Source organism: Clarias gariepinus, chromosome 9, assembly GCF_024256425.1.
Source record: "Clarias gariepinus isolate MV-2021 ecotype Netherlands chromosome 9, CGAR_prim_01v2, whole genome shotgun sequence".
In the NCBI taxonomy this organism is placed as follows: Eukaryota; Metazoa; Chordata; class Actinopteri; order Siluriformes; family Clariidae; genus Clarias; species Clarias gariepinus.
In genome coordinates this window covers 752,235-762,821 of record NC_071108.1, presented here as the reverse complement: position 1 = coordinate 762,821, position 10,587 = coordinate 752,235, and the positions used below count along the sequence as shown (strand labels likewise).

The window sequence follows — 10,587 nt, the reverse complement described above, 5'->3', positions numbered from 1 at the left end:
TGAGAACAAAACTCTGTTTTATTGTCGATATTATAGATACATAAAAATGAGAAGAATATAAATGAGATGACGTGTTTCCACTTTGGATATAAATATTTGAAAAGCACAAATACAAATATAAAAGTAAGTCACAAATGTCATTAAAGCTGTGTGTAAGACCAAATAAAAACCAGGCTGTGTATTTCTGTCGTAAGGTTCTACGTTACAGTCTTCGAGCTTTTAGTTAATTTCAAGAACTGAGTAAAAATAATGTTTATGTGTTTGTGCTCATGTTTAATATCTAAAGTGATTTACTTATTTTATGAGTTCCTGGTGTTAACAATACTGCTTATAATAATAATAATAATAATAATAATAATAATAATAATAATACTGCTTAATAGATGTATAGTTATGAAATGAGCTAAAATGTCTAATTATTAAACAAGTAATAGAAGTTACAGTTGTTATACAATATAGTCCTATGTGTGTGTGTGTGTGTGTGTGTGTGTGAAGATGTATCTGTGTGTGTTGGGAGGTAACCAGTAAGCTAGACAGATAGAGTACATTATTAATCCCAAAGTGAAATCTTTCACGGCTGGAAAAAGTCGACATTATTTAGATATATGTTTTATATTCTTTGTGATACGCTTTTCATCCTTTAACTCCTTCCCGCTCATCCTGGAGGCTGTTCTCAATCAGGTCCTGTAGGTAGGAGAAGGTGGGTCTGTCCACGCTGTTGAAAGCCCAGCAATGCATCATCATGCTGTACACCTGGACGAGAGGTAAGAGCGGGAGGTGAGTCACTCACGTACACAGCTGGACTCTCACAGCTGGACTCTTACATCTGGACTCCTCTGCACTTACTGCTGTTATTCCCTGAGCTAAGGCATGATATATTAAACATTATATATACATGTGTAATATATCATGCCCTATATATAAGGCATGATATATTAAATATATAGCTTCTGGTTAACCCTGAGCGGCTCATCTACATTTTTCCCTTTAATCATTTTGTCACATACCTCAGCTGCAATAGCAATTAAAGTGTGATGAATGACAACTGGATTGTAACCAAAGGAGGCACACAAACACATCGCTAGCATGCTCTCCGCACGTGTACGTCCTGGGTTTAGCCAAAGCGACAGGGACAGCGCTGAGCAGCTAATCTCAACTCTGATGAATTTAGCCAACAGGAGCACTAAGGTTGTCATGTGGTCTGTTAGCTTTTACACAAACATAAACACAGGTCATGATGTGTCTCACAACAGTCTGACCTGTCTGGGGAACTCTCGATCAGAAATGCTGTGGGTCAGTGATGTGATCACAACAAGAGGACTGTGTGTGCTGTGCTGTGGAACGGTGTATTTATAAGTGTGTATTTACTTTTGGTGGACACATGGTGGGCGCAGGTAACCTCCAGTTTTCCTTCAGGATGTTGAAGAGATGAGCGGCCATCATGGCGCCTTGGACGTCACCTCCGATCCGATGCAGTGCCAACTACACAACACACAACACAACACAACATGGTATTATTCCACAATGTCTTATAAGTTTCCATTAACTCAAAGACATGTGTACATTTTTTATGCTTTGGTTTAGCTTTCTGTCTTTTTCCTTTCTAGCATTTTATCATATAATAATAATAATAATAATAATCATTAAAGCTCAAAGCGAAATTACATGCGTCAGTATTTGGCACGTGTAAAGATAAACACAGTTGCCATGGTGATGAGAAAAGCATAGCAATATTATTGAAGTGTGATTAGCATTCCTCACATACCCGCTTGGGGTTCCTGCTCAGCTCACAGTAGGAGAACAGCTCGTGGAGAAGAACGCCGAAGCTCCACACGTCGGATTTGTGTGAAAATTTATACTCAGATAAAGATTCCGGTGCGTACCTGAAAGAGATTTAAACAAAAATGGTAAATGTTGTTCTACAGGCCAACTAGAATTAACTTTTTTTTTAAACTCTTTATAACTTTATAACATATTTTTAAAAACAGGAACATTTTTACCCATCAAGATTTAAACTCTTTAGCGGTGGAAAGCTCTGTCTTTGATTTCCACTTTCCTTATATGGGCATGGATCTTCCTGTTCTCATTAGCTCACACGCCTTGTGCACTTGATGTACCTGTGTATTCAGCCTCGCCTCATTGTTCTTTCCATCTCTACACACGAGTCAGGTTCGAGTCACGTGCTCCTCCAGCCGCCATTCTCAGCCGCGCTTTTGTCTTTGGTTTAATTATTTAATTATTTGTTTGTTTGTTTTTGCAGTACCTATTTTCCTACCCAGGTGACTGGACTCTGATTGAAAATAACCCAGTGACATGTTTTACTGTTTTAAAGTGACCTTGAAGCCTTTGACTCTGTGAAGATAGAGTTTAAAACACTGGCTGTTTCTTTTCCCCTCTCGTCTGTTCCGAGCGCTCAGCATCCATCATCTGTATACTAATCACCGGCCTGATCATCTGTCATCATCTGCACCTGTTTCTCACTGAGTCAGGACTTAATGTAGAATGCATTTTAAATGTTTGAATGAATCACAGGTCACTGTGTGGCTTAACAAACAAATAACATTCCTCCGAAAGGAAATGAGAGACCACACTTGCCAATATCGAGTATTCCTTAATACTGTGTTAAACATACTGGCTCTTTCTAAGAAAATATAAAAAAACCTAAAGGGGGTCAATCACATTTACATCCTTATTTAGGCTTTTGGCCGACGCCCTGATCCAGACCGACTTACATCTTTTATTTCATTATAAATCTGTAGTGATTATGAGCAGTTGAGGCTTAAGGGCCTTTCTCAAGGGCCCACCAGGTGCCTGAACCACTGAGCTACACCTGACAATCACGTCATAACATAATCACAGTTAATGAACCGGAGCTTTACCCTGATCATCAGTTTAATTTTACACCACACACACACCGTGCCAGGATCAGGATAAACACTAAAGCTATAAAAAGCACCCACCTGGAGGGCACTGACAAGCACAGGCACAGCCCAGTGAGTACGCTGCTTTGTTTTGGGGTTTTTTCCCTCTCTGTGTGTGTGTGTGTGTGTGTAGTGATTAGCACTGTCGCCTTGCACCTTCAGGGTCCGGGGTCGATTCCCGTCTCTGTGTGCATGGAGTTTACATGTTCACCCCCTGCTTGGTGGGTAGGTTAGGTTGATTGGTGTTCAAAATTGCCTCTAGCGTGTGTATGTATGTGCGCATTCACACACACCACCTCGTGCCCTAAGCCTCCTGGGATAGGCTCCAGGCCCCCGCGACCCTGAACACAGGATAAAGTGGTATAGAAGGTGAGTGTGTGTGATGTTCAGTAGAGATTTATAGCATGAGGTGGGTCCAGATATTCTATCCCTTATTTATTAACTCGATGCTCCCCCAAAGGTTTGTGTGTGTGTGTGTGTGTGTGTGTGTGTGTGTTAATATCCCATCTGAAATACCTCAGATAATGCACTTAACCATCTGTTTCACTCCTTCTCCAAACTCGCCATTTCAGTGTCTATGTAAATGAGCTCCTGCAAGGAACAGCAGAGCTGAGCAACACACCAGGGGGAGGGGCTCGTCTTATATGAGGTCAATTCAGAAAAACTGACGCAGCAGGTGATGTTATTGATGAGACGTTGACACCTGATCAGCTGCATGAACACAAGCGCGGTACTCATGGAGACACTGAACTAATGCATGGACTCGCTCCGTAACACCGCGACATTTCTGTGCCAGGCGCGACGTTACAGCAGAGTGGGGTACGGGTGAGAGCTGGTGTGTGAGAGCTGGTGGGTGAGAGCTGGTGTGTGAGTGCTGGTGTGTGAGAGCTGGTGTGTGAGTGCTGGTGTGTGAGAGCTGGTGTGTGAGTGCTGGTGTGTGAGAGCTGGTGTGTGAGAGCTGGTGTGTGAGTGCTGGTGTGTGAGAGCTGGTGTGTGAGTGCTGGTGTGTGAGAGCTGGTGTGTGAGAGCTGGTGTGTGAGTGCTGGTGTGTGAGTGCTGGTGTGTGAGAGCTGGTGTGTGAGAGCTGGGGTGTGAGAGCTGGTGTGTGAGAGCTGGTGTGTGAGAGCTGGTGTTTGAGAGCTGGTGTGTGAGAGCTGGGGTGTGAGTGTTGGGGTGTGAGTGTTGGGGTGTGAGTGCTGGGGTGTGAGTGCTGGGGTGTGAGAGCTGGGGTTTGAGAGCTGGTGTGTGAGTGCTGGGGTGTGAGTGTTGGGGTGTGAGTGCTGGGGTGTGAGAGCTGGGGTGTGAGTGTCTTGTGGTGTGAGTGTCTTGCGGTGTGAGTGCTGGTGTGTGAGTGCTGGGGTGTGAGTGCTGGGGTGTAAGTGCTGGTGTTTGAGAGCTGGCGTGTGAGTGCTGGGGTGTGAGTGTTGGGGTGTGAGTGCTGGTGTGTGAGTGCTGGTGTGTGAGAGCTGGTGTGTGAGAGCTGGTGTGTGAGTGCTGGGGTGTGAGTGTTGGGGTGTGAGTGTTGGGGTGTGAGTGTTGGGGTGTGAGTGCTGGTGTGTGAGAGCTGGAGTGTGAGTGCTGGTGTGTGAGAGCTGGTGTGTGAGAGCTGGCGTGTGAGTGCTGGGGTGTGAGTGCTGGTGTGTGAGTGCTGGGGTGTGAGAGCTGGGGTGTGAGTGCTGGGGTGTGAGTGCTGGGGTGTGAGTGCTGGGGTGTGAGAGCTGGTGTGTGAGTGCTGGTGTGTGAGTGCTGGGGTGTGAGTGCTGGTGTGTGAGTGGTGGGGTGTGAGTGCTGGGGTGTGAGAGCTGGTGTGTGAGTGCTGGTGTGTGAGTGCTGGGGTGTGAGAGCTGGTGTGTGAGAGCTGGTGTGTGAGTGCTGGGGTGTGAGAGCTGGGGTGTGAGAGCTGGTGTGTGAGAGCTGGGGTGTGAGTGTCTTGCGGTGTGAGTGTCTTGCGGTGTGAGTGCTGGTGTGTGAGTGCTGGGGTGTAAGTGCTGGTGTTTGAGAGCTGGCGTGTGAGTGCTGGCGTGTGAGTGCTGGGGTGTGAGTGCTGGTGTGTGAGTGCTGGGGTGTGAGAGCTGGTGTGTGAGTGCTGGGGTGTGAGTGCTGGGGTGTGAGTGCTGGGGTGTGAGTGTCTTGTGGTGTGAGTGTCTTGCGGTGTGAGTGCTGGTGTGTGAGTGCTGGTGTGTGAGTGCTGGGGTGTGAGTGCTGGTGTGTGAGAGCTGGGGTGTGAGAGCTGGTGTGTGAGTGCTGGTGTGTGAGTGCTGGGGTGTGAGAGCTGGTGTGTGAGAGCTGGGGTGTGAGTGTCTTGTGGTGTGAGTGTCTTGCGGTGTGAGTGCTGGTGTGTGAGTGCTGGGGTGTAAGTGCTGGTGTTTGAGAGCTGGCGTGTGAGTGCTGGCGTGTGAGTGCTGGGGTGTGAGTGCTGGTGTGTGAGTGCTGGGGTGTGAGAGCTGGTGTGTGAAAGCTGGTGTGTGAGTGCTGGGGTGTGAGTGCTGGGGTGTGAGTGCTGGGGTGTGAGTGTCTTGTGGTGTGAGTGTCTTGCGGTGTGAGTGCTGGTGTGTGAGAGCTGGTGTGTGAGTGCTGGTGTGTGAGAGCTGGTGTGTGAGAGCTGGCGTGTGAGTGCTGGCGTGTGAGTGCTGGCGTGTGAGTGCTGGGGTGTGAGTGCTGGTGTGTGAGAGCTGGTGTGTGAGTGCTGGGGTGTGAGTGCTGGTGTGTGAGAGCTGGTGTGTGAGTGCTGGGGTGTGAGTGCTGGTGTGTGAGTGCTGGTGTGTGAGTGCTGGTGTGTGAGTGCTGGGGTGTGAGAGCTGGTGTGTGAGTGCTGGTGTGTGAGTGCTGGGGTGTGAGAGCTGGTGTGTGAGAGCTGGTGTGTGAGTGCTGGGGTGTGAGAGCTGGGGTGTGAGAGCTGGTGTGTGAGAGCTGGGGTGTGAGTGTCTTGCGGTGTGAGTGTCTTGCGGTGTGAGTGCTGGTGTGTGAGTGCTGGGGTGTAAGTGCTGGTGTTTGAGAGCTGGCGTGTGAGTGCTGGCGTGTGAGTGCTGGGGTGTGAGTGCTGGTGTGTGAGTGCTGGGGTGTGAGAGCTGGTGTGTGAGTGCTGGGGTGTGAGTGCTGGGGTGTGAGTGCTGGGGTGTGAGTGTCTTGTGGTGTGAGTGTCTTGCGGTGTGAGTGCTGGTGTGTGAGTGCTGGTGTGTGAGTGCTGGGGTGTGAGTGCTGGTGTGTGAGAGCTGGGGTGTGAGAGCTGGTGTGTGAGTGCTGGTGTGTGAGTGCTGGGGTGTGAGAGCTGGTGTGTGAGAGCTGGGGTGTGAGTGTCTTGTGGTGTGAGTGTCTTGCGGTGTGAGTGCTGGTGTGTGAGTGCTGGGGTGTAAGTGCTGGTGTTTGAGAGCTGGCGTGTGAGTGCTGGCGTGTGAGTGCTGGGGTGTGAGTGCTGGTGTGTGAGTGCTGGGGTGTGAGAGCTGGTGTGTGAAAGCTGGTGTGTGAGTGCTGGGGTGTGAGTGCTGGGGTGTGAGTGTTGGGGTGTGAGTGTCTTGTGGTGTGAGTGTCTTGCGGTGTGAGTGCTGGTGTGTGAGAGCTGGAGTGTGAGTGCTGGTGTGTGAGAGCTGGTGTGTGAGAGCTGGAGTGTGAGTGCTGGTGTGTGAGAGCTGGAGTGTGAGTGCTGGTGTGTGAGAGCTGGTGTGTGAGAGCTGGAGTGTGAGTGCTGGTGTGTGAGAGCTGGTGTGTGAGAGCTGGTGTGTGAGTGCTGGAGTGTGAGAGCTGGGGTGTGAGAGCTGGTGTGTGAGTGCTGGTGTGTGAGTGCTGGGGTGTGAGAGCTGGTGTGTGAGAGCTGGTGTGTGAGTGCTGGGGTGTGAGAGCTGGGGTGTGAGAGCTGGTGTGTGAGAGCTGGGGTGTGAGTGTCTTGCGGTGTGAGTGCTGGTGTGTAAGTGCTGGGGTGTAAGTGCTGGTGTTTGAGAGCTGGCGTGTGAATGCTGGCGTGTGAGTGCTGGCGTGTGAGTGCTGGGGTGTGAGTGCTGGTGTGTGAGTGCTGGGGTGTGAGAGCTGGTGTGTGAGTGCTGGGGTGTGAGTGCTGGGGTGTGAGTGCTGGGGTGTGAGTGTCTTGCGGTGTGAGTGTCTTGCGGTGTGAGTGCTGGTGTGTGAGTGCTGGTGTGTGAGTGCTGGTGTGTGAGTGTTGGGGTGTGAGTGCTGGTGTGTGAGTGTTGGGGTGTGAGTGCTGGTGTGTGAGAGCTGGTGTGTGAGAGCTGGAGTGTGAGTGCTGGTGTGTGAGAGCTGGTGTGTGAGAGCTGGTGTGTGAGTGCTGGAGTGTGAGAGCTGGTGTGTGAGAGCTGGGTACCAGAAGATGGGGCTCTCTCCCGACTGAGTGACTCTGTAGTACTCTTTATCCAGAGGGACGATCTTAGTCAGGCCGAAGTCTGCGATCTTCACCAGCGTGTCGCTCGACACCAGGATGTTCCGCGCTGCCAGGTCACGATGCACATAACGCAGGTTCTGCAGGTACTCCATCCCCTACACACACACACACATGCACACACACACACACATGCACACATGCACACATGCACAATTTAAGATGAAAGAGTGAGGTATCTTTCTCTTACTCTGTGTGTGTATGTGTGTGTGTGCTGATGAGGTGTCATCTGTGTGTGTGTGTGTGTGTGTGTATATACCTTACAGATCTGTGAGGTGAACAGCAGCATTCTCCGTGTGGTGATGATGTGTTTGTTTTTCTCCATGTAGCTGATTAAACTGCCGAATGGCAAGAACTCCATCACCAACCTCATGCTCAATCGTCCTACACACACACGCACACACACACGCACACACACACACAGACACACACACTTCTCCTGTTATACAGGACTTCATATAACATTAGAAAGATCAATAAAGGCTTGAATGAAGTCGTAGAGATCTCTCATGAGTGAACGTCACACAAGAGACCTATTGCTGGTTGGTGTAAATAAACAGTAAATTGTAATGTCATAGGATAGCAGTGTGTGTGTGTGTGTGTGTGTGTGTGTAAGAGACCTGCGCTATAACAGATCCCCCTGTATTTAACGATGTAGTCGCAGTGCAGCGAGCTGATGGTCTGGATCTCTCTCTGGAAGTCGGCCATGTTGGACTGCTTGTCGGACTGCAGCTGCTTCACCGCCACCAGCTCGCCCGTGTTATCACCCAGAGGGTCGTAGCGACACAGATCCACCCTGCCGAAGTTACCCTGCACCCACACACACACATGCAGTAATATATAACAGTAATACTGTATAATCTAGCACTGATTAAGGTTTCTAATTATATTACATTTTTATATTATGTGTTTTGTATATTATGTCTTAAAAAAATAATTCTATTTTCAGGACAGAATTGCTAACTCGTTTTGGTAATGTGCTTCTTTTTAGCTGAACTGAGCTTTAATCATTCTGTAAGAGTGTAATGACCGCGTGCAGTCACCTCCGGTCATTTAGTATAAAAAAAATAAATAATTTATGGGCTCCGGGTGGCGCAGTGGTAAAGCGCTCGCCCTATCATCCGGAGACTTTGATTCCCGGGTGATGCTGTAACCTCTCGCAGCCGGAGGTCTAGAGGGAGCTGATTGGCCGAGCTCTCTCAGAGGGGAGGGATGAGAGGTACTTAGAGCTCCCACATTAATCACCGCTCTACAGCCAATCAGGGGCGTCTGTAAGGAGCGGATAGTACTGTCCTTCAAGTGTGTGACTCCGCCCCGTCGGGGGGCGTGAGCGAGCAGTTCAAAAAGATGCGGTTGGCTGGCGTCACATGGTTTGGAGGAAACACTACTCCAAACTGAGTGGTAGTAGTAGCCTTAATGTGGAGCCCCCTAGTGACGGGGAGGAATTGGACACATGAGTGATGTGATCATCAGCGCTGATTGCATGGGGATATGACATCACTCTGAGCTGAGACTGTACACAGGCTGCTGCGTTACTCGAATGATATTTCCCCTTAGATTAGATTAAATATTCTTCTTTTATTTTAAACCAAAGACAGCTTTACCAACAATTAACATTGCCAACACAGAGATGCGTCCGTGTGTGTGAACTCTACACACACTCATTCACCAACACCACTTACACACTGCAGGAAATCGAGAGAGCTATTATAAACATTGATTTGTCCAATAATGCGATATGTCTTTGAGAAATTCAGACAAACATCCTGAATAAACACAGATGTAAAGTCCATCAGGTCTCTCCAACAACACTGACGCGAGTCCTTAAAGGCGTCACATCCAGATGGAACCACTGTACCGAGGGCCATGTGAAAGAAATAGAGACATAAAAGACCTACGGCATGAACAGGTGGAGATGAGTAATGTCCACTTCAGTATTGTCCACTGTCCGCTTTTGTTTTGTCTCCACATGTTTGTGTTTGTGTCCTATGTTGTATTTCGAATGAGTTCGGATTTGAAATGTAACCTTTAAAAAAACATGAATGAATTGAATGGTGTTACAATGTGGAGAGAGAAATAATTTCAATGTACAGTACTGGTGTCGTGTTTATTTAGTTAGTTTTTTTTTTATATTCATTTATTTTACACTAACAAAAAACTCTAACACGGATTATATCATTAGGGAAGTATAAAAGTTACTTATTTGTTTGAGATTCAGCACAGCAGTCTGTAAATAAGCCTTGTCTTTATAATTGTGCTTAAGCAATTGTAAAAAAAATAAAAATAAAAAAGCCCTGTAATCACGAGTATTTCCTGTAACTAGTCTTCAGTATTTCAGTCTCAGTTTCAGCGTTTTCATTTCAAACACTTTCTGTATCGCCTTTAATCTACTGAAACAACTGTTTGGTGTTCCAGCTGTTCCAGCTGTGTGGAGTTCCTGAAGTAAACACCTGATAATGGGAGTTTATTGAGACACGCCGCTTAGTAATGGAGCAAAGTTTTAAAATCGCTTTGTGGGACATAAATAAACAATTTACAACATCATAATGGAAATCTGACTGGCTTTAATGTTTTATAAAACAATGAATTAATCGTCCCACAGCGATCGTCTTTACTGGACCTGTAGAGTGGTGAGGTGACGGAAACGTGTCTCCCCCTACTGGCTGACTGGGGAAATTAAACCTGCACCCTGCTCCTAATGAACTGGAGTAATGAAAGGAGTGTTTATAACAACCTCGCTCTGTCAGTGTGTGTGTGTGTGTGTGTGTGTGTGTGTGTGTGTGTGTTCCCACCTTCCCCAGAGAAGAAATAAACTTGAGGTGTCTCTCCTCATACACATCCTGTTGTTGTTGTTGTTTGCTCAGAGTTCTCCAGAAACTGTCTCTCTCTGGCACAGAGGCACTGGTGTGCAGAACCTCGTAATCTACACACACACACACACACAGAGAAACACACACACACAGAGAAACACACACACACAGAGAAACACACACACACAGAGAAACACACACACATTCGGGATGTTACAGACACTGTAATGTTTGTTTTTAAACCACATTGTGTGTGTGTGTGTGTGTGTGTGTGTGTGTGTGTGTTTCCCTGTTTGTGTGTGTGTGTGTGTGTGTGTGTGTGTATGTTTTCCTGTGTGTGTGTGTGTGTGTATGTATGTTTTCTGTGTGTGTGTGTGTGTGTGTGTGTGTGTGTGTGTGTGTGTGTGTGTGTGTTTCTGTGTGTGTGTGTGTGTTTCTGTGTGTGTGTGTGTGTGTGTGTGTGTGTGTT

General features: G+C 47.7%; 1 protein-coding gene across 1 annotated transcript in view; it reads right to left on the bottom strand.

The window, feature by feature from the left end:
* Positions 1 to 10,587, bottom strand: part of jak3 (Janus kinase 3 (a protein tyrosine kinase, leukocyte)) — a 33,444-nt gene continuing 22,857 nt past the window's right edge. Inside the window, exons 18-24 of the mRNA XM_053503997.1 lie at positions 10,101 to 10,231; positions 7,929 to 8,118; positions 7,568 to 7,692; positions 7,234 to 7,406; positions 1,766 to 1,883; positions 1,369 to 1,482; positions 1 to 753 (exon numbers count right to left, since the gene is read on the bottom strand). Coding sequence (XP_053359972.1) covers positions 634 to 753; positions 1,369 to 1,482; positions 1,766 to 1,883; positions 7,234 to 7,406; positions 7,568 to 7,692; positions 7,929 to 8,118; positions 10,101 to 10,231 — 971 coding nt within the window. The 3' untranslated portion in view covers positions 1 to 633. The remainder of the gene's footprint in view (positions 754 to 1,368; positions 1,483 to 1,765; positions 1,884 to 7,233; positions 7,407 to 7,567; positions 7,693 to 7,928; positions 8,119 to 10,100; positions 10,232 to 10,587) is intronic.